The following is a 24,462-nucleotide window of genomic DNA, read 5'->3' on the forward strand; positions in this document are numbered from 1 at the left end:
GGCCAAAAACCCAGGTGACCCTCCTTGCAAAAGCAGGTTGTTTTGTGCTAGGTAATTTTGATGTCTCCTCAATACGTTTTGGGCCCTTGCCTGTCGCGGGTACTTGACCCACCCACGCGAGTGAGGTATCATTTTTATCGGTAGACCTGGGGAAACACTGGGTGGTAGGAAATTTGTGGATCCACGTAGATTCCAGAACTTTCCCACACAGAAATTTGAGAAAAAAATGTTTTTTTCAGCTAAATTTGAGGGTTGCAGAGCATTCTGGTTAGAAAAACGTTGGAGATCCATGCAAGCCATACCTCGCTCGACTCCCCCAGGTGTCAGTTTTCAGAAATGTGTGGCCCTGGTCCAAAAACCCGCGTGATCCTCTCTTGCAAAACCAGGTTGTTTTGTGATAGGTAATTTTGATGTCTCCTCACTACGTTTTGGGCCCTTGCCTGACGTGGGTACTTGACCCACCCACGCGAGTAAGGTATAACTTCTATCTGGAGACCTGGGGGAACGCTGGGTGGTAGGAAATTTGTGCATCCACGTAGATTCCAGAACTTTTCCACACAGAAATTTGAGAATAAAGTTATTTTTTCAGCTGACTTTGCGGTTTGCAGGCCATTCTGGGTAGGAAAACGTTGGGGGATCCACACAAGCCATACCTCGCTAGACTTCTCCAGGTATCTAGTTCTCAGAAATGTGTGGGTTTGGTAGTTTCCCAAGAAGGCCTCCAAGCCCGGGGCCAAACACCTGACCCACCCTTGCAAAACCGGGTTGTTTTGTGATAGGTAATTTTGATGTCTCCTCAATATGTTTTGGGCCCCTGCCTGTTGCAGGTACTTGACCCCCCACGCGCGTGAGGTACCATTTTTATCAGGAGACTTAGGGGAACGCTGGGTGGTAGGAAATTTGTGGATCCACGTAGATTCCAGAACTTTCCCACACAGAAATTTGAGAAAAAGGTGCTTTTTCAGCTAAATTTGAGATTTGCAGGGGATCCTGGATAGGGGCACGTTGAGGGATCCACGCAAGCCATATCTTTCTAGACTCCCCAGGGTCTCTAGTTTTCAGAAATGTGTGAGTTTGGTAGGTTTCTGTATTGATGGGCACCAAGCCCGGGACCAAAAACTCATATGACCCCGCTTGCAAAACCAGGTCATTTTCAGATACATAGGGGGCATCTGAGTTTTTGGTACCGGGCTCGGCAGCCATCTAGAGAAACCTACCGAACCCATACATTTCTGAAAACTGGAAACCTAGGGGAGTCCAGAGACGTATGGCTCGCGTGGGTCCCCTAACGTTTTCCTACCCAGAAGATCCTTCAAACCTCTAATTTTGATGAAAAAGATTACTTTTTTCTCAAACTTCTGTGTGGGGAAGTTCTGGAATTTACGTGGATTCACAAATTTCCTACCACCAAGCGCTCCCCTAGGTCTCCCGATAAAAATGGTACCTCACTCACAAATGACCTATCACAAAACAACCTGGTTTTGCAAGGGGAGTCACTTGGGCTCAGTGGCCAACTTGGGAAACCTACCAAACCTACACATTTCTGAAAAATAGACAACTTAGGGGTCCAAGAAGGTATGGCTTGCGCTGGTCCCTTAAAGTTTTCCTACCCAGAATCCCCTGCAAACCTCAAATTTAGATGAAGAAATCACTTTTTTCCCACATTTCTGTGTGGGAAAGTTCTGTAATCTACATGGATCCACAAATTTCTACCACTCAGCATTCCAACGTGTTTCCCGATAAAAATTATACCTCACTCGCGTGGGTAGGGCAATTACCCGCGCCAGGCAAGTGTCCAAAACGTATTGAGGAGACATCAAAATTATCTATCACAAAACAACCTGTTTTTGCAAAGGGGGTCTTCTGGGTTTTTAGCCCTGAGTTTGGCAGCCATCTTGGGAAACTACCAAACCCACACATTTCTGAAAACTAGGCATACGGGAGAGACCAGCGAGGTGTGGCTTGCGTGGATCCCTCAATGTTTTCCAACCCAGAATGCCCTGCAAACCTCAAATTTAGCTGAAAAACAACACATTATCCAATATTTTTGGGTGGAATCAAACATATGTCCTACCACACAGTATTCCCCTCAGTCTCCTGAGTAAAGTGATACCTCACTTGTGTGGGTGGGGCAGGGGCCTGTGACTTGGAAGAGCCCAACACATAGGGAATAAGGGTATAGCACAGAGAATTCTAAGCGCTACATTTTTAAAATCAGCTTTTAGCCAATTCTGCATTGGACACCCACACAAGTGAGGTATCATTTTACTTGGGACACTAAGGAGAACGCATTAGGGTAGGACATTTGTGCCGCCACGGTGATTCAACAGAAAAATATGTGGACTTTTTTTCCAGCTACATTTGAGGTTTGCAGGGGATTCTAGGTAGGGAAACATTGTGGGATCCACAAAAGCCATACCTCATTGGAATCCCCAGGGTGTCTAGTTTTCAGAAATGTGTGGGTTTAGTAGGTTTCCCCAGATGCCCGGGGCTAAAACCCAAGGTGCCCCCCCAGAACCAGGTAGTTTTGTTATAGGTAATTTTGAAGTCTCCACAGTTCGATTTGGGCCATTTCCTGTTGCAGCCACTATGCCTACCCACACAAGTGAGGTACAATTTTATCCGGAGACCTGGGGAATGCTAGGTGGGAGGAAATTTGTGTCCGGCCGGTGATCCTACAACTTTCCCACACAGAAATGTGAGAAAAAAAAAAAAATTTCAACAAAATTTGAGGTTTCCAGGGGATTCTGGGCACGGAAATGTTGGGGAACCCACAAAAGCCATACCTTGATGGACTCCCCTGGGTGTCTAGTTTTCAGAAATTTGTGGGTTTGGTGGGTTTCCCTAGATGGCCGCCAAGCATGCGGTCAAAAACCCAGGTGACCTCCCTTGCAAAACCAGGTTGTTTTGTGATAGATAATTTTGATGTCTCTGCAATATGTTTGGGCCCTTGCCTGTCCCGGGTACTTGATCCACCCACACAAGAAAGGTACCATTTTTATCGGGAGACCTGGGTGTATGCTAATGCTGTGTAGAAGGAAATTTGTGGATCCATGCGGAATCCAGAACTTTCCCACACAGTAATGTGGGGAAAGGGTGATTTTTTAGCTAAATTTGAGGTTTGCAGGGGATTCTGGTTAGGGAAATGTTTGGGGACCGACACATGTCATACCTTGCTGGACTCCCTCAGATGTCTAGTTTTCAGAAATGATTGGGTTTGGTAGGTTTCCCTAGATGGCCGCAGAGCCTGGGGCCAAAAACTCATGGGATCCCACTTGTAAAACCAGGTTGTTTTGTGAGAGGTAATTTTGATGCAGCATCAATTGGTTTTGGGCACTTGCCTGTCGCGGGTACTTGACCCACCCACACAAGTTAAGTACCATTTTTCTTGGAAGACTTTGGGCAGGCAGGGTAGGTGGAATTTTGAGAATTCACACAGATTCCAGAATTTTCCACCACGGAAATGTGAGGAAAATGCTTTTTTGGTCAAATTTTGAGGGTGCAAGGGATTCTGGGTAACAGAACCTGGTAAGTCACCCTATCCTCGATTCCCCTGGGTGTCTAGTTTTCAAAAATGTATAGGGTTGCTAGGTTTCCCTAGGTGCCGGCAGAGCTAGGGTTCAAAATCTATAGCTAGGCACTTTGCAAAAAAAGTGTCAGTTTTTACTGTGAAAATATGGTGTGTCTACGTTGCGTTTTGGGCAATTTCCTGTCGCGGGCACTAGGCCTACCCACACAAGTGAGGTACCATTTTTCTCAGAAGACTTTGGGAAACGCGGGGTGGGTGGAATTTTGTGGATCCACGTAAATTCCAGAAGTTTCTACCACAGAAATGTGAGGAAAATGTGTTTTTTTTACAAATGTTGAGGTTTGCAAGGGATTCTGGGTAACAGAACCTGGTGAGAGCCAGTCAAGTCATGACATCCTGGATTCCCCTGCGTGTCTAGTTTTAAAAAATGTGTAGGTTTTTTAGGTTTCCTTAGGTGTTGACACAGTTAGGGTCAAAATCTACAGCTAGGCACTTTGCAAAAATAAGGGTCAGTTTTCATTGTAAAAATAAAGTGTGTCCACGTTGCATGTTGAGCCGTTTCATGTTACGGGCACTAGGTACAATTTTTATCAGGAGACTTAGGGTAACACAGAAGTGTAGAGCAACTGTATTACCTATTGACTTTCGATGCATTTCTGCCTTCCAAATGAAAGACAATGTGTAAAAAAGAAGTCACTTTGAAACATGTCCTATATTTCTAATGCTAGTATGGGTACTTACAGTTTTGGAAATGCACAAATATCTACTGTTTCTAAACTCTTTATTTTGTTCCAATTTCAGAAATCCATAGATGTCTTCCATACCGATTTTTCCATGTATATATTTTCCGAAATTAATTGCCATGTACCCGGGACATAATAAAAAACTATTGCAAGATGCTGCTCAGTTATTGGCTCTGAGTTCGTCTGGTTCTTGATGAACCTTCAAGTTCTATATATCCCCACAACCAGAAAGGTCCAGTGGATAATACAGTATATTGATTTTATACAGCTGTCATATTTAGAAGAAGTTACAGGTGAAAACTGTGGCACAAATGGCTGTTTTTTTCTACTAATTTTCAATTTTTCCTATATCCAACTCTTAGTTTCTATTAAGAAACCTTGAAGGATCTACACAAATGACCCCTTGCTGAATTCAGAATTCTGTCTACATTTCTAAAATGTATAGCTTTCCAGGGTCCATTATTGCTTTCATACCCATTTCTACCTTTAACTGGAAGAAGGTTGAAAGCACGAAAAATTGCAAAAATAGGCTATGTTTATCTGACAAAAGTCTGCTTGTCCCTAAAAGCTGGGAAAATTGTGATTTCAGCCCCACAAAGCCTTTGTTGATACCATTTGCAGGGGAAAAAACAGACGCTTTCATTTGCAGCACTTTTTCCCAAAAATAAATAAAATGTAGCTGTATTTTGGCTAATTTCTGGGTCCCCTCCAGGAGAATCCACAAACCCTGGGTACCTTTAGAATCCCCATGATGTTGGACAAAAAAGACGCAAATTTGGAGTGGATACCTTATGTGGTCAAAAAAGTACAGGGGCCTTAGCGCAAACTACCCCAAATAGCCAAAAAAAGGCTTAGCACAGGGGGAAAAAGGCCTAGCAGCAAAGGGGTTATGGATGGTGAAATCATATGCTCCTCTGGGCAGGCAAACACAATAATACACAGGAGGTCAGCCAATTACAAGCAGTGTTTACTAGAGAAGCTAGCTAGCCACCCAGTCATGAACAAGGAGCTGGCCTAAATCTGCCAGATGACCCTCTACATGTGAACTCATTCACCTTGAGCCGATCTCAGCTGCAGTAAACTAGCAAAGCTGCATACGTCTTCAACTGACACATTCACCATTGAATCGCTCTCCTGTGAAATGTTCCAAAATGTGATCAGCACTTCCAACCCTGCAATGGTTGTAAAGGTCTGCTTAAGAGCCCCTTTCTGTCCAAACTTACAATTGGCCTTATAGTTACTTATTTTAATCTTATGGACTAAATTAGGTGTGCACTTGGCAGGCATTATAGTATGCAAACCGCCCACAGGGACTATTACATATTGGGACAAATGTATCTTTTTTATTTCTCACTCTACACGTGCAAAACACCATACACAGCAGAAATATATAGTTATAAAGTGTCCCAGGCAGAAAACAACAAGTTACAGCATATTTTCAGGTACAATGCAGAACTTTAAGAAAGTTTTATTATAAATGTTTCAAATGTGAAATAAGAATGTAGCAATACTTGAAAAGCATAATTACACAATTATGGCAATGTTTTGATGAGTAGAAATTCCACTTTTGGTAGCCATCACAGGTTTTCTGAGGACACTTGGAAAAAAAAATCACTTTCAAAGCTATTATGACTAACACACTCACTTAGCTTGCAGACAAGCTCATCATCTCTGGTGACCCTTGGCACACCTGCAGCCAGAAAGTCATCTGACTGCAGATTAGGAAATGTAAAAGTAAAAAAACAAGGCAGGGGGCTTTTCCATCTATGCACCCAAGATCTTAAACAGCAACACATATCCATCAGGATCACCCGAACATTGCTGCAATTTAGGAAACAGTCTAGGATGCGCCTCTTTAAAGAACACCATATCACAATACACTAAACATCCACAAACTAGCTGCCTCTCCTATCACTTTTTTACTTTGTGCTTGCATTTGGCATGGTACAGAGCTCTGCTGTCTTTAAGCTTGGTCTGTGCTAATAGAAATGCCACATACATACATTCACATATAAATACAGAAATGTGCAATGTAAGGCTAGATTTGCCATGAACAAAGAAAGTAACCGTCCTGCAGGAGGTTTTCTAGAATTCCTTTGAAAGAGAGCCTTCACTTGCTGGAGACGGTTTCTGTGCTACTTTTGAAAATGGACTAGAGACCTTTGCAAATTTTAAGGACAAATATAATATCACTTTGTTGTTTAATTTACTGTTTTCATATTTTTAGTAGCTGGATTTGAAATTCTGATATTAACTTCTAATACGTAAACCTATTGTGATAGCAATATTGCGTTGGCAAGAACTAACTTCTTTAATTTTAAATATAAAGCATTGTCGGCAGACGTCTGAGGCTAGCATATCAAAAAGTACAAAATCAGACCCTAGTTACACTTTTTGGGATGAATACAGCAGGCAGATATGAAAGAAGAATGTTATCATGGAAAGCTAGAGAGAAAACTGTCAAGAAAACTGGGAATAGTAGGAGCATAAACAAAGACAGTAAGAGAATTCCAGTACTTGGGACTTGGAAACATAGAATTGAAGAAGAGTTAGGAGGAGAAATGAGTTGGGAATTCAAGTGGAATTTGAAAGGCAGCTGCATCATAGATGGTTATCAGTGAGGAGAATTAGAAATGAGTTAGCCATGTTTACACTTTTTCACACAATAAACAAGCAAGCATTGACAAAACCAATAATATATTGGTATAGTATAAGGTTTTATACAACTTTACATTATAATTATAATACATGGGATTCTGCAATCCCTCTATACAACCTGTCTCTAATTCCTTCATAATAGGTGACTTGTGACTCACCTAGTTGCTTATTATAAGACATGATGTAGCCGCTCAGCTGTAATAACTTATTATAGGTGAGTTCTGACATAAAAAGGCCTACTGCCAGAGCCAGCAGTTGAGAGGAAAGGCAAGGAAGGTCATGCAACATAATTAAAGCAGCTGTTTAAAGTATGAAAACAAAATCTGCTTTTCTTTCTTCTGCTCTGGTGTCCGAGCTGTAAAGTGACTAGTAGAAAGGAGATAATCATGCAACATGTTTCTTTTTTGCACTCCTTAGTTAATTATAAAAAAAGTTTGACTTTTCCTCTATGTTTCTACATATTCCAAGCTACTACACCTTTATTTGTATTAAACTAATTTTAATATATTTTTGCAGCAAATATATAATAGCTTTTTTCATGTGTTTAATTTTGCACTAGAGATTCTATTTTTAATCTTCATGTTTGCAAACATGCTCCCTCTTTCATATGAAAGAGCTATGCACCACGGATGTAAGTGATTTGTGGGAAGGTGACGGTGTAACCATGTATTATAAGGAATGATGTACCCCCTGCCATAAATTATAAGGATGTTGCAAGTCAACTTGGAGCTCCATTACCTAATGAAGGAACACAGTAACATAGCCTTTGGTCTTGTTCCTCTGTTTGATCATGGAACTCTTTATAAAGGATTGAAAGTGACAAGTTTAATGAGTCAATGTACCTTTCTGATGTAAAAGAGTCCCTAATGCAAACACTCCAGAAAAGGTGAAAAGACAAACTTAGCAGCCAGTCGCATTGAGCAAGAGGTGTTTACTCCTCTGATTCCAAAGCTAATAAGGAATAGCAAAATGGATGCTTGATGAATCTATAGGATAGTCAAGCTGTCAGAAGAAGACTACATAAATTATATATTATATGGGGCGAGCTCTCTGGTTGGGAACAATCGTATGACATTGATCTTTTGGGATAAAGTGGGTGTTTCTAACAGACCTGCCCGGATATATGACAGAGTGGGAACAGTGCGCTCTCACAGTATTTGCATACTTTGAGGTCGGTGCTCTCTCTTCTCGCGAAGCTATCACAAGGTCACTTACCAGCACACTAGAGGTGATGGTCAGTGCGGGCAGAGTCCGGACTGGAAGCGGCAATAAGGCGGAGAGAGCTCTGACAGTTAAGAGACTGAGGGGCATATCAGCAAGGCGGCACTATGAAATTATCGCCACTTTTGCGTCCGTTTTCGGGCGAAAAGTGGCGATAATTTCATCGCCTCATCAGCAAAGACACACTATCGCGTTTTTTGCTGATTTAGCGCCCCTTACAACAACGCCAAGCTTTGCATCTCTAATGAAATGCAAAGTGTGCGGTCGTGCCAAAATAACTGGAGAAATGACACTAACCGACATTTATCCAATTATCAAGCTGGACGCAAACAAGCAGAGTGATAAGAAAAGTAACGCTAACCACAGTTATCGCTACTTTTCTTACGCCTGCTTGTAATCTGACTTAGCCATGTAATCCAATGGGAGGTGGATTACATGGCTAACACCACCCTGCCCTATCAGCAAGGTATCGCTGGTCGCAGTGTGATTATTGCTGGTTGTCCAGCGATAATCACACTGTTTTCCAGCTAACGCATGTATTCCTATTGCTTGGGAGATATGCGTTGCTGATAGCACGCTATCTTCGTGATAGAATCCAACATTAGCCTGTGATAATTATCCTCGCGCTAAAAGTGCTGAGCGATAATTATCGCAGGCCCTTGCTGATATGCCCCTGAGTGCGGAGTATTCTGCCCTGTGCACTAGCAGGGTGCTGCAGCGCCGAGGATAGCAAGTGGGTTGTTTGCTGCGGGAGGGAGCACTTCTCCTGGCTCTCCCTCCTCTCTGTCATCTTGCACGGATCGTGTGTTCTCATTTCCCGAGGGGCCCGGGACGCTGCGCAAGGGCCACGTGCATTTAATGCCCCAGGGACTACACCTCCCAGGAGTCACCCTGAGCCCACACCTGCAGCAGGGCTCAGGCACCGCCCCCCAACGACACTTTAAGTTTGACCATTGGGCCAGGGAGCGCGCAGAAGAGCGCGCGGGAGAAGCCCGGGACAAGGGCGGGCCCTCTGTGGCCCTCAGAGGACTGAGTAGGACGGGGCGGGGCCACCCCCTTTGGCTCTTGGTTATGAGGAGGTAAAGAAAGACTTTTGCTTCCTCTTGGTTCTCCGATTCTTGACTTTGCCTTTCTCCAAGGACATATTCTCTTCCAAAGCGTATTTTTTGCTGAAAACCATTCAGTTACACCCAAAATCACGCCATTACTCGCAAGGGGGATAATACAACCAGCTCAAATTTGTCCATTGCTAGAGAAGTCGATAAAGGTGTATCTCCCCAGCCCACACAAACAGTAGTCGCAGAGCACGCTCTTGCATGGTTAGATGATTTAAACACCCTGTGTAAAACCAAACATGCCTTAGTGGAATCGCCGCTTCCTGCTGATAGCCCCTGTGTGTCACATGATATTGTTAGCCCCCTGCAACCCTTCCCATCAACCAAAACACCCAATATTGAAAACACGCAAAGGATAGTTTCCCCCCAACTTTCATCTGTTAAAAGGAAACGTAGTGGGATTAATCACATTGGGAATAAATCAAAATTCCAAAAATTGTGCTCAAGCCCCACAGTTCCAGTCACCAATTCTCCCACTACTCCTGAGGCTGCTGAGACATTATCCATTCCAGCTTCTCCTCCACAGCAGGATTTATTATCCCTTATTGAACAACTGGTCAGCTCTATTATATCACCACTAATAGAAAAAATAAATATACTAGGGGACAGGCTGACTGGAATGGAGGAAACCATCAAATCGAACTTTCTAGCCAATAAATGCTTCATAAGACCTAACTGTTCCGACCTACCTACTACTTCCAATGACCCCAAGCCAGTTAGGCAAGACAAAAGGGCTCCAATCCAATCAATAGTCCCTAACGCACCAGCCCCATTAGCCCGTAAAACTTTATTACAACCTCTTTTGCCACCGATTACTGCTCCTAGAGCACAGTATTAAAAAGCTATCCCTATCCAACTCCCTCCAGAGGCAGCTCCTTTTGTATCTGTCCTCGCGGGAGTACCATTACTTACACCTGGGAAAACAGAGAGACAGCATGATTTGCTGAATAAGGTCAAATTTTGGTTGGCAAAAAATAGACCCTTGCCACGTAACCTTGAGGGTACAATAGTGAGTGTTAGAAGGGTGTGTTGGCTGGGTTCCCTCCCAAAAGACATTGATGGTGACCTAGTGCTCGTTAGATTTAGGCAGAGAAACATCGTCCCATACCTGCGTACCTGTGCACCCCGAGTGGGTAACGGCCCAATCTCCGTCTGGGATCTGCATGATTTTTACCCTAGAATGCCATGCATCCCCACATCTAGCCTAAAGGTAGACTGCAACATGATAATAGGCAGAGGACTCCATGTACCGAGCGGCCGTAGCTTTCCCTCCTATACCAGACAGGAATCACCGTTCTACAGTCCCAAGTACTGGAACCCTTACTAATTACTGTTCGATCTAAGCTCAACCTGTGAAAAGAACGCTATAATCAAGATATTTATCCCCACGGGTTGGGCAAAAGCTTTTTAACCTCAAATATTATGTGTCATTGTATGTATGTTTTTATTTATAACTGATTTTACCTGTACGCTTTTATGATTTTAAACCAAAATCGAATAAAGCTATACTGACTGACTGACACTAGCCACACCAGGCTTAATCTTGAAGGAATATAAATCAGCTTTTTTACCAGAATATCACCTCCTGAATTAATCAAATGAAAGGATAACCACACAATAGTTATATGAAAATTGGTATTTATTAATATAACACTCTCTAGTATCCTCTACCCAAGGATAGAACACAAAGGAAATTATACGATATCAATAGAACAACTGTAAGTAGCACAATACACAGTGAGCTTCAGGGGGAGACCAGACCATATACTAAAATAGTGGTATAACAACCATGACTCGGGTCAAGACAAGGTCTGGAGCACGTAGAATCAGTGGGACCCCAAGGAACCACCCAAGGTGAGTAGATAGGAACCCCAAGGAGGATGGGTGCAGTGTACTAACACGACTGCAGGCTCTGTACATTTCTATGGGGAAGTCACAGTTGCAATTTTACAGTTTAAGGACCTTTCAGGAGGACTTCGAGGAAACCCTTTGGAACTTAAGAGGTTGGAGAGCCACCCCATCCATGGATACCGTGGTACCCGAGTTACCTAAACCAGAGGAGCTGGGAGAATAGGTCTGGAGTGGCATCGGAATCCGCTGTCGTTCTCAATGGAGGGCTGCAAAGAAGTGCTGCTGCCGTGAAAGTAAAAAGGGTCCGGTGGAATCCCAGTTGGGATTCTGGAAGAAAGGAACCTGAAAGCAGAGAGAACAGAGTCTGGGTCACTTCAGAGTGACCAGGGGCTCGGGAGACGAATGCCCACAGATGTCGGATGCTTCAGGTACGAAGAAGGGATGCTTGACTCTGCAGCCACGCGGACCGGGAGATGTCGAAGATGACCAGGAGACAGATGCAAGTAGTACCAGGAAGGATGTCGAGTGCTGAGGGGTCGGTGTCTGGCTGGAACACCAACAAGCCTTGGCCAAAGCAACCCACGCAGGAAGGCCAAACAGGTTACGGTGTGGACCTGAAAGGTCCAGGGGACTCACAAAGCAATGGGGAGTAAGGGCATGTCTAGAGCAACCAGGGAAGCCCCACATAATTCAAGATGACCCTCAGGAGGACCCACCGGCCGAATGACCAGGAGTGGCGAGGGGACCTCGAGCAAGATCACAAATTATGGCCCACAGAGCACTCGGTGCGAGAACGCCGGAGTTCTTTGGTGGAAATGCTGCTCAGGGTCAGGGCTACACAGAGTCCAATGTACAAGCTCGGGAATGGACAACAAGCATATGCACTTGCAAATAGATGTGGTTCACAGGGGTTCGCGTTATGCAGTCCCCACGAGGGATACTAGCCTCAAACTTGCTGAGGGCAGATAAACCTCAGGGACCTTCAAAACCCACCTCCTGTGTTGCTGGAGTCTTAGTCCGCAGGAGCTCGGGAGCAGCAGACTGGTCAGTTGCGTTGAGGTGCCTGCGAATGCAGGGGAGTGACTCCTTCACCCCAAAGAAGAATCTTCAGTTGTCCTTGGTGCACCACAGGTCTTGCACAGAACCTGTAATGGAGCAAGGACACAGACAAAGCTTTGGACCGAGAGGGAGACTAAGTCGGGTGCAGTTGAAGTCCACCGAAATCCAGATTGTCCAGACGATTGAAGGTCAGTGGTTTCTTCTTGTAGAATCTTGTCCTCGTAAAATCTAAAGAGCTACAGTCAAGTAAGCCCTTTTGTGCCCACGGGAGAGGGTTGGACAGATTTGGGGGACGCTCCAAGGGGAGGGTCAGGACAGAGGGAAGGTTTCTCCTCTGTCCTTTGTCCAGTTTCGCGCCAGAGCAGGAACCAATGGATTACAGAACTAGTTTGAGCTAGACTATGCACAGAGACAACAAATATGCCCCAGGTGCAGACTTTCAGGCACTCTCAGAGTGCACCCTCCCAGTCCCAATACACTAAATCCTATCTGGGAGGTGGTCACACCTCCCTGTGACAGGATGCCTATTTTGCTTCCTTCCTCTGCTTTAGTTTGGCTCAACAGCAGAAGGGCAGAAATGAGTCTCTGGTCGGCAGCATACCTTTTGTGCTGACTGGGTCGAGAAGTCTGGCACCGGACAGACCAGTGACTCCACGAAGCTCACTTCAGAAGGGTGGAATCATACCTCCCACACCAGTTACTGGTATGGAGGTAAGATTCCAAGGTGTTTGATACCAAACACAATATGTTTCTATGCAGCCGTTTTTGAGTTAGCATTTACAAGAGGTTATAATGCACCTCTATCTATATGTCCGTCTGAGTCACAAACACCCTGGGAGAATGGTCTCCGAAGGCTGCAGAGGGGTCCTGCTCATGTAGGGGCACACTCTCATGTAAAACCCAGCACCCTGCCTTCAGAATTGTTATGGCCTGCTATAAGGGTGACATAAGTTTGAAGTGTAGTGACCTATAGGTATAGTGAACCTATATCTAACGTAAGTGGTGGATGCACCATCTTATACAGGTTGCAGTAGCAGACCTGTAGTTCCATTTTGCATGGCCTCTCATGAATGGCATAATACATGATTCAGCCCATGGGGGGCCTTTGGGGTATCTATGCCCTGCGTACATGTGTACCATATACTAGGGACTGATAAGGATACCCAAGTATCCAACCTGGAGTGTACCAAAGTACATGTATGACACTTTTATAGGAGAAATCAGATAGACTGGGGTCCTGATTAGCAGGATTCCAGTCAGACTAGTCAAAAACAGTGTAAAATCAAGCAAAAAGTGGGGGTAATCATAAGAAGAAGATCCTACTTTCCTACAGAATTATCCTGGCCTATTTTCTCAGTTGAATGACTTTGGCATCCAGGTCGCTCTTTCACCTTCCTAGTCCTGATGAAGACCTGCGTTTGAGGCCTTCAGGGGCCCCTTTCCCTCCCAGGTGTCAGGTCAAAAGATCGACGTTCTTTCATTAAGCCTGGATCGTTTGGATATCTGTGCAGAGTGGCAATAGTAACTTAAGAACTGGACCACTTCTAGATGCGATATATGTTATTAGAAATTGTATACCGGACAGGTTTCCATGTACAATAATATGATTTGTGAAAAGGTCTAAAAGACCCCCCTTTTTCTTTTCCTTTTTAGGTTGAGCCTAGCGCAGCGCGCATGCGCTGCCTATGGGAGGCTTCTTGTGAGCATTCCAAACCTCCCCGAGACTTCTCCGCATGGGTCAATTAACTCCCACACATTACATTGGCCTTTGTGTGTGGCTTTCAATAATGAAAGCATGCAAATGGCCAAAGACGGGTGCATGTCCTGCCTTTCCTCCCATGGCGTTTGGGTCTCGGGAGCGAGCAGCGGCGCGCAGTGTGCCAGCTGCATTCCTGGATCAAGTTACAAATTAACATAGCTCGGTCGCTTTCACTTTCGCGATGCACTTTTTTTTAATGGTGTACACTGGTTTTCTTGTAGTAACAGAAGCACGTTTAGTTTCACGCACAGTGCGTTATCTCTGTGTTGTATTTTAACGAATTACCATAATCACTCGTGCTACTTAAAAGACTTCGAAGCATAAACCTAAGATATGTGGCTCTTCAGCTCAATGCATGTGACAAGAACAATTCACACCCTGAAGCTGCACTGCTGTCGTGCCTTACTGCTCTGTGTCAAGGCATTACAAGATGAGCCAGAGAAGCTGATCGGGTGCATTCCATCTGAAGGCGATTACAGTGCCTGTTACAGCCTGCTTCCTCCGAACAAGAGCATCTTGCAGCAGACAGCTCTGGATCTGGGATGAAGAGGAAGGAAGATGGAGTGAAATATAACAAGACCAGCTAGTGATACTCGTATCCAGTGTTGTTGCTGCATCGGGTGCAAGGGAAGACCGTTCACTGACAGAGCGCTGTGGAGCTCAGTCCCGCATCCCACCTCCCCTGCTGTTAATACTGTGAGGCCTGAATGATGCACAGCAAACTAGGCTTAGAGTGTAATGGTTTCTGAGAAACTGTAGCTTTCAAGGTGAGTGGGCATCATACAGTGTGAATAGAATGTTATCACCGCTTACTTTTTGACTCTCAAACATATGGCCTTACATTTCTTCTACTTCAAGCAGACACCAGTAGCTGCATGGCATGTTCTCTTAAACTGAGAAAGGAATAGAATCACATTTCAAATGGAGAACGTATTGCAAGAACCTATTGACATTACTGTCTTAAGAAATGGGATACGGGAACGCTCCTCTTTCCCTTTAAAATCTTGTTTCCACTCTAGCGGGGGGTTTCATATTGTATTTCAAGCTGGCGGAAATGGTATTGTGGGCTCATGAAAACATTGAAAACGTGTCTGGGAGATTTAAAAATACTATCTGGGACAATATTTGAGTGGTATATAAAAGACCTACCTCCAGTAAATCAGACTAAAAAAGCACACTACAGACCGATGAGGGTTGTGCTCTAAAATCATTCAGAAAATCAAAGCTGCCTGATTCGCTCTTTAAGATTCAATCAAACACATGTATAGTACAGTCGTAAATGGGGTAGTTGCTGTGGAAGGCAGCATAGTAAAATGATTAATTTTTCGGTGCTGAACTAGGGTTTAGTTTAGCCAACTAGGGAAAAAAAACACAGTAATCGCTCTAAAATCCCGGCATGTGTCATACTACAGTTGACACGCTTTGCCACACCCATCGTGATGGAATGTGACTTTTTAATCCTCTTTTATTTTACCTTTACTGCATTGTTACAGCTGTGGCTCAAAAATCTGTGTTATTGGTTAGTGAAAGCTAATTACCTACGATTGTACACTAGACCGCTGGCTGGAGTCTGTTTATTTACACAGCACATCTCTCACAATTTGCTACCTTTCTATTTGTCATCAAAAACGTCATGCCTGCATGCCATGACTTTCTCTATAGTGGTAAATGCCACTGTCTAAACCTAACCAGCGATTTTAGTTAGAACTTGTGATTGCTGAATTTAGCAGAAACTTTTCAGATGTGCAAAACATGGGCATAAGAGTAAACATTCACCCTCTAAATCAAATTTACACTACAAAATGTGAGGTTGCTCACTAATGTTTTTAGTATAGTTTGATTTCACACAATTTAGAATACAAGGCTGTTTGTGGACAGATTCCAAACCAACATATAGACAGCTTTTTATCAACCCAGCTTCCCTTAATAAAGCAGTGTTCATAGTCCTCTTGTACATCGGCATCTTACTAACTAGTTTCTTGGTTAATCGTATTCTGAGAAACCTCAGTGAAAAAATGTTCTAAAAATATGTACATGTTGATTAAATTGTGTAATACTCATATCTCGTGTCCTGCTTTTCAGGTGACCGTTATGCCTTGTAATGTAAGGCTGCTCTAAGGTGTGATGCTCATGCAATATGAGTTGCAGTTTCATCACTAGACGCTGATGACTTCACTATTCTTTTATCGCCTGCAGAGCCTTATTTATTTATTTATTTATGGGTTTATAACACGCCGGAATCGCACCCGAAGGTGTATCTCCGCGCAGTGCTGAGAGGAAACAGGTCTAGCAGGCACTAATACTGAAATAGGGTTGTCTTAAGACTTTTCCTGAAGGCTAGATGACTAGAGCACTGTCTAAGGGAGAGGGGGAGGTTGTTCCACAGGCGCGGACCCATAACAGAAAGAGCGCGTCCTCCCTGTCTGGTCTTGTTATGTCGTGGAATCTGTAGTAACAGCTGGTTACTGGACCGTAAATTACGAGGGGGGTGGTGATGAACAAATTTTTCGGCCAGATAGAGCGGCCCTAAGTTATGGAGACTCTTGTGCACCACACAGCAGGTCCTAAATTCCACCCGTCTCCGGATAGGAAGCCAGTGGAGCATTTTGAGAAGGGGCAGAGATGGTGTTCTGGGGGGGGGCATTTGTCACCAGGCGTGCCGCGGTGTTCTGCACCACTTGAAGTTTGTTGAGCACTCCTTCGTTGGCCGCTAAAAGTAGACCATTACAATAGTCGAGGCGACTCAATACGAGGGCCTGGACCAAGGTCTTCCTTGTGCTGTCAGGGAGGAGCGGAAACACTTTCCGGAGGAGGCTGATGATATGAAAACAAGACCCCACCGTGGTGTTGGCATGATGTACAAGATTGAGGTCATGGTCCAAACGGACCCCCAGATTTTTCACCACCTGTTTAGGGGAAGGGGCAACTCCCAAACTCGTAGGCCACCAATCAGGGGTCCACAGAATTTTTGCTTCCCCGAACAGCATGACTTCCGACTTCCCCACATTGCACTGGAGAAAGTTCCTGGCCATCCAACCGGCGACCGCAGTCATGCCATTCGAGAAGGCTTGCCTTATCTCCGGGGTAAAGGTCTTAAAGGTGAACAACAGCTGAGTATCATCAGCGTATGAAATAGGTGAAAACCCAAAAGACCTCATTGTATCTGCTAAGGAGGAGACATAAACGTTAAATAACGTTGGGCTGAGACAGGAGCCCTGCGGGACTCCTCTGGTGATTTTGGTGGAGATGGAACTGAAGGATCCCATGTTGACCTGCTGGGTGCGATCTGCAAGAAAACTTGTGAACCACGCCAGGGCAGATTTCTGTATGCCGATCTTCTTTAATCTTGTCAGGAGAATGGTATGGGATATGGTGTTGAATGCTGCGGACAAGTCCAACAGCACCAACACCACAGATAGACCCCTGTCCAGAGACATACGTATAGTATCCGTGACGGAAAGCAGAGCCGTCTCGGTACTATACCTAGGTCTGAACCCTGACTGAGAGTGGTCCAAACAGCCGATCTGGTCTATATAACTGGAGAGGTTGAGATTAACATGTTTCTCCATTATTTTGCCGACAAACGGCAGAAGGGAGATAGGCCTCAGGTTGGTCATATCCGACCAAGGAATGGAGGTGTTTTTCCTTATGGGCTTAACCAGGGCCTTTTTCCACTCCTGAGGGACCAATCCTTCAGAGAGGGAACGATTAATCACCATCTGAATGGTGGGACTCAGAGCATTCCCTATACGATGCATCACTCGGGCGGGAACAAGGTCCGCCGGGCTGCCCGATTTAATCATCCCAATCAGTGAGTTGACATCATCCAAACTGATCTCGGGGATAGCGGACAGTACCGGAGGGCCAAGGCCAGCTGTTCCGAGTTTGGGGCTAGGCGAAGAATCCTCAATATCAACCAAAGTGGTGGCTTTAGCAATATTTTGGTAGATAGTGTCGATTTTATTTACAAAAAACCCAGCAGTGTCATCGCACAATTGTTGGGACACCGTCTCAGGGCTGTCGCACGCGATGGGGTTAGTAAAGGTTCGAAGAACCTGATACAATATTTTAGGGTCATTACCAGCCTCAGATAGTTGGAAAACAATATGGGTTTTGCGGGCAGCTCTGATATTTCTATGGTAGGATCTCAAAGCAGAGTGATAGCGGGATTTATCAACTACACTATGGGAGATCCTCCAGGCCTTCTCCAACTTCCTACATGCTTTCTTTTCTGCACGCAGTGAGTCGGAGTACCATGGTTCCTGCCTGCGATTACACCGCTGATTACAGAGTCTTAGAGGAGCAATGAGATTGACAGCAGTGTTCAAGGCAACATTGTATTTGGAGAGGGCCGTGTCGGGAGTATGCAAGGGAGAGAAGTCAGGGGCGATAAAAACATCTTTAAACGTTTCTGTGGACACCTTGTGCCACTGCCTACGCCATAAAGGGAGGAAAGCAGGTTGGAGACGTTCCTCTGTAAGGGTAGGGAGGGAGAAGTTAATCAAAAAATGGTCAGTCCACTCTACCTGTGTGGGAGGGTAACAGGTCAGAGTGAGTGAATTAGACAGGATAAGGTCAAGAGTGTGACCAGCACGATGAGTAGGGCCCTGGTTACATTGTTTGAAGCCAGAGTTGCTAGATCAGCAAGCAAAGTATGGGCTTCAGCATTATCAATCAATTCGCTATGGACATTAAAGTCTCCAAGGAGTACAAAATTAGTCCCCATGCTAATATGTGGGGCCAGCGTCTCCATAAGGGTGGTGGAGGCATCTGAGCAAGGGCCCGGCGGGCGATACACCAATGCCCCCTTCCAGCTAGTCTCCAGATTAGAACCAATTTTGAAGACCAAGATTTCAATGTCCGTGGTAGTACATTGATCCAGAATAGTGATGGTAGAAGTATCCTTATAAATAATGGCAACCCCTCCGCCGGTCTTAACAGGGCGGTCCAGCCTAAGTATCTTGTATCCCAGAGGAATCCCCAATGTGATTGCAGGAACCAGGTGGGGTTTGAGCCAGGTCTCCGTGCAGAAACAGTAATCTGGGCGGGCAGAGTGGATCAGATCCCAGACCTGTGAGTGGTGCTTGGAGAGAGATCTTATGTTACACAGTATACTATTTCCCATAGGGGAACTGGGTCTAAGGTCCTCAACAGATAATATGTCAGAGGGAAGTATACCGGGGTATGACTGGAAATGGCAGCATCTACATGAAAACGGGCCTCCTGGACATGGCCCAGAATTCTGAGCACAGCCCTTAAGGGGATAGGACCGTAAACTGTAAAGATCGTTGGAAGAGTACCTTATTCTGTCCGCTGCCCTACAGGTAGTGGCGGCAGACGTAGGGGTCATGGCCCCTGGCCCCGTTCGGACACGGACGGGCACAGACGGGCTCCTCCCTGGCTCGTCTCCGGCGCGTCTAAGGCGCACGACTGCGCGCAACCGCTGCGCGCTTGGGCGACGAGAGGGCTTAAATGCCCTGCCTGCTGCTGAGACTAGAGCGCTAACCGCGCGAGAGGCTGAGTGGGGTGACTGGCTCTTCCTGTCCCGCCCTCCGCTCAAACGGCACTGGTTGCCGTGTCGGACCGGGGCGGGGCAGGGGAAGAAACGAGCGCAGGCCCTCTAGAGGTGGAAAGCTCCAAGATTCCCCAGTGCACCAACAGAGTAAAAGTTTTCAACACAATTTAAAAATAGTCGGATTCACAGTTTAAAAGTGCTAAGCACAACAGACAGGTGTCAGGCAGTGTGGCGCGCAGAGCGCTGTTCAACTCACAGCACGATGAAAAGCGGGTCGGGGAGACTCTGCCACCGTCCTCCCTCCTTCATCTTTCATACCTCTTTCAGCGGTCTGCTGATCTTTCTTATTTGACTTATTCATGAAATGGTTTTACCTTCAACATTTAATACATAACTCAAGTTCCTGCGTTCACTTCCTCTTAACCAACCCTGTTTTTTTATCAGGACTTTTACTCAATTAGATCTAGTAAGCGACCCAGGACAGGGTTCGCCCTTGTGATGGGCTCACCAGCCAGGTATAGTTTGGTTCCTGTGACATTGTGCACGGGACCCACGTCTGGGCATAACCGCCCCACTTAGGGCAGAATACAAAAGTATACAAAAGCGGGTATGCCTCAAAGTGGGTCTGGTTCAAGAAAGACCAGTCTTGAAAGTTTAGGCTGGACTGTTCCTATTGGAGCAGGGTAAAGACTGATTTGCCAATAGCTGAGTCCAACCTGAGGTGGCATGGTGTGCAAATGAACAATGGATTGGGATTCAACCCTAATAATTATCAGTGAATGAGATTCATTCAAGTATTCTATCCATTACTTTTTATATACTCTAATCATTTGCCCTAAGCGGGATAGGTGGTTACTCTGCTCATACCCCCAGCATCCACATACGTTGACAGTTTACATGCATGCAAATGTGAAAGGGAGCACTTCACGCAGCAATAAAAAGCATGCAGAAGAGGCAAGCATGTTGTCATAAATTAGACTACATAATACAATATATAGCTATTGTACAGCTAATCCATTCCTAGCAACACAATACATAGGATAATTTGCTGCATACCTAAATGCTCAGACGGTCCCAAAGGCGAGACCTATTGGCTATGCCAATGCTTGTTCTAGTCCTTGTCCACACGAGCACCCTCTCTGATCACTCACCTTTATCACTTTATCCATTTGTGGATCTAAGAGTTTTCGATATAATGTGTAAATAAGAATGTTGTTTGAGACTGACTTATATGTAACTAAACTTTCAGAAATGCATTTATGTGTATGTGTCTTAATCTTCTGGTTTTAAAATCTTGTCTGCTGCCCTAACCTCGTAACTGTGGCTTGAATCTACAAGACTGTTATCTGTTTTTCCATATAGTGGTAGGAGATATTTTGATATATTAATTTTTCTATACCTCTTGATGCTTTTTCCAATCGGACCATTGTTTGTCTGTTTTACTATTGAAAACTTGTCGGTACCCATCATTTTGATGAAAATCATGGCGCAGGCTGTTAATGTCCCATTCTTGCAGAATTTAAGCTTGTTTAGCATTTATCATACAAGAATTTATAATTGAAAGTTGCATGAGCAGGAAAAGTCCAATTTTCACAGCACAGTGAAATTCAATTATGTAATCCTTAGTTTTCTTTTCGAAATTACAAACAGTTGCTTCATTCAAATTGTATATTGTGCAAAACCAGTTTAACTCATAAGGCGTTGGAGGCCCAATTTATGTGGACGTACTTATGCAGAAGGAAGGCAATTTTGTGTTAACAGTAAACTGAAAACTTAAATGACAAAGAAGGAAGCATTCTACCCCCACATGAATTTCATTTAAGCATGTAAAGTTTGATTTCTTGCTGCAGAAAAGCCTGTTCCCCCAGTCCATCAAATTGCACTTCTCCTCCCAGTCTGAACCCACGACGTTCACGTACCTAACCCATATGATGTCTGGTCAGATCTGCTCCCTCCTTGCATCTCTCCTCTAAGACCTGACACGCCCCCTAGGGGTCATTATTTATACTCTAATTCTTGGCTGACTATACTAATAATGTTGCAGTTTCAGTAGAAACTTGCCCTGTGATTGGTTAGCATAAGTGACATGAGGTTCTCATCATCCTGTTCTCATTGCAAATCCAACTCATGCCAGTTTTAACAAAGGAAGCGTTAAGGCTTAATACAGTCATATGTTTCACTATCAATAATTATACAAATATTGCAACATTTAGGTGGAAAAATGTATCAGCCCATTTACTTCTCGCTTTTCACATCGCTCGCAGGGATGGCACTCTCTTACAAACAATGGCACGATGATACGAGTGTACATTTCATTGTGGCCTTGACCCATGTGTCTTCACTTGAGGCACTTGGTAGTTCATGCAGCTGACACAATTTTCTGCGCATGCGTCTTTCATTCAGCACACTGCTAACAATTCTCACCCATGCTGGATTCTTAGGCTACCTTTTTTATTTAGGCCCAAAAACAAAACAAACACAAAAAATATTAAATTATGAAATTAAACCAATTATGTTTACCTCTCCCATACTAGTACCCTGTATTAGTTATTACCTAGCAAAAGCTATTTGTTTAAAGCAGCTTTTCTATTATTTGTGCACAACATTGCAAAATGTGCAATGTACAACATAGCATAAGCATGCTCTAGTGCAAATTTTCAAAGTGCAAACAAATAGTACATGCTCTAATGTTTTAAATAGCTTTTCATGCAAAATGCGTTTGCCCCACCTATAGTGTTGGTGCAAGGTTGATTAAGTTATATATATTTTATGGAAGATGTATTTTGAACTGAATATGTATTGTCTAAATATGCAACTAAGCCAAAGTCGCTTGAGATGGGAACATGGGGTGTAGATTAAAAGAAAAAGGAGCTGGCAGGTGAGAACACACATTCCTTTTTATCTTCAAAGCTAAAGAGGAAACTGAAATCACGAGTTTTCTTTACTGCAAAATCACGTTAATTCTGCAAAATTATGTGCTACTTTAAAAGTAAAAAAAAAAACATTCTGTAAATTAAATGAATGAAAGCATTTCAGACTGAAAGCATTTTGGCCAGGCCTCATTTCATGTCTTTCACTTTGCATGCACCAAAAGTGCCACTTTTAAAAAGCATTTGACTAGGCCTCATTTCATGTTTCATGTGCCATGTGTTTTCACTTGCTCCAAAATTTGTGTGTCATTTTAAATGCAGTTGAACGTTCACATTTTGCCAGTGGTCCTGAATAAAACATGAAGAACTTTTTCATACCATTAAGTGTAGTGTCTTATTTATCAGTATTACATTTCACTACCTGACGCAGGCTGGTCTTGGGGAAGGTAACATAAATTGAATACAACATAGGCCAGGGTGAAAATTATCTCCAACACGAAGCAAGTGTGATGACTGCCGCATCAGGGGGTTAACCACGCCGCATACTAATTAAATAACAGACACCACACTCAGAAATACACTGGTACAGGGAAAGACATCAAGCGGTCTTTTCCCCCTTTATTTATATCCTCTGGCCACGCATCGGCCTTGCTTTCGAGACATCACAGTCATTACAGCAAGCAGCAAGTTGCATTGTCCCACTTACTGCTGTTTCTTAAAAGATTCTCTTTGTTTCTTTTCAGGCCTGCTTTCAGCTGTGGATATAATGGAAGTTAATCCATCCCAGGGACAGACAGAAAAAGAAATCGCTACAACTGTGGAAACTGCTGTCGCTATGACCTTATCTTGCTTTGGTAAAGCACGTGAAGGCTCCCCACCCCTAGCCTGACCATAACTCCACCACAAAATAAACCTGCCTCAGTGCTTAAAATTCCTGTATTTGAAGATGCAAGAGCTGTTTTTCATTTCATCGAAATTGCCGTATCTTTCATAAGAATTGCTTTATATTCATATATTGTATTTTGCAACATTTGCACCACTGAAAAATGTCAAGTTGTGCGCTTACTACAAATGAGTATTTTGAGATGTTATTTTTCCAAAGGCCATCTCACTAGCAATATTTTAAACTGCTCAGTCATGTTTTTTGCAGACACTAAAACATGCTCTGAGATCTTATGTTTCTAAAAAAGCTTTTATTAAACTTTCAGTAATCATATTGAGATTGCTGCTCACTCTTTACTGATCTATGAATTGTACTTTCATCAATCGTGTGCACTTGTATGGGCTGTAGAATGACCATATCATAGTTGGTTGTAATGTTACTCTTACGTGATCTATAGCCTATCTGTTAAATATAAAAATAAAGATACTGATTGGCAAAAACAATTGCAAATCTTCACCAAGAGATTTAAGTATACATGTAGATGGCTTTTACTATGTGAAGAAAGCCCTTCCCCAGTACCCTTCCAAATGTGGACGTGGTTTGATCCTCTCCCTGTCCTGAAAGGGGAGCGACACCTGCCCTAGGCTGGAGTAAATCTCTAACTATTGCCAGGGTGGGTAAGAGTCAGGTTGGAACTTTGAAATGCAGACAAATGTCTATAATGTGGTCATTCCCAAACATCCAAGGCAAACCACACCTTGAAATGCCCATTTACCAGAGCTCTCGAGTCTGAATGCGGATTTCTCAACTCTTGTAGTTGAGATATCACACTCATAAAACCATTTAGATCCACTAAAAAAACCTTTGGAGATTACTGGCAGGGGCACAAAAAGAGACATTGTGGCATATGTATCATTTTATCAAGTAGCACAGATATTCACCTTGATGCACTGCGTGATAGGGAAAGGTCAGGGATGCGCTGTACTTAACATTGTACAGTGCATTCCTGGATTTTCACTCCGCTAGTGCATAATGTGCTGCTTAGTTCCAATGCAGATACCCTTGCACCATGGTGAAAGGGTGCATGTGTTGTGTGGGATTGTTTTTTGTGTAGGAAAAGCCACCTCCCTGCACAACAAGCATTGGAAATTGAATTGGTCTCGCATTTGATTGAGTTAGAGCTATTTGCATTGTAAATGGCAATGTCTTTTAACTATGTGTTATGAAGTGTATGTATGTGGTGTGTAGTGGAATTATGT

General features: G+C 44.0%; 1 protein-coding gene across 1 annotated transcript in view; it reads left to right on the forward strand.

The window, feature by feature from the left end:
• The window catches only part of ARG1 (arginase 1), a 305,104-nt gene extending 281,568 nt beyond the window's left edge, over window positions 1-23,536 (forward strand). The window contains exon 8 of the mRNA XM_086927039.1: window positions 23,064-23,536. Within this exon, the coding sequence (XP_086783165.1) occupies window positions 23,064-23,209 (146 nt within the window). The 3' untranslated portion in view covers window positions 23,210-23,536. The remainder of the gene's footprint in view (window positions 1-23,063) is intronic.
• Window positions 23,537-24,462: the final 926 nt, after the last annotated feature.

The sequence above is a fragment of the Lissotriton vulgaris genome, chromosome 6 (genome assembly GCF_964263255.1).
Source record: "Lissotriton vulgaris chromosome 6, aLisVul1.2, whole genome shotgun sequence".
NCBI lineage: Eukaryota > Metazoa > Chordata > Amphibia > Caudata > Salamandridae > Lissotriton > Lissotriton vulgaris.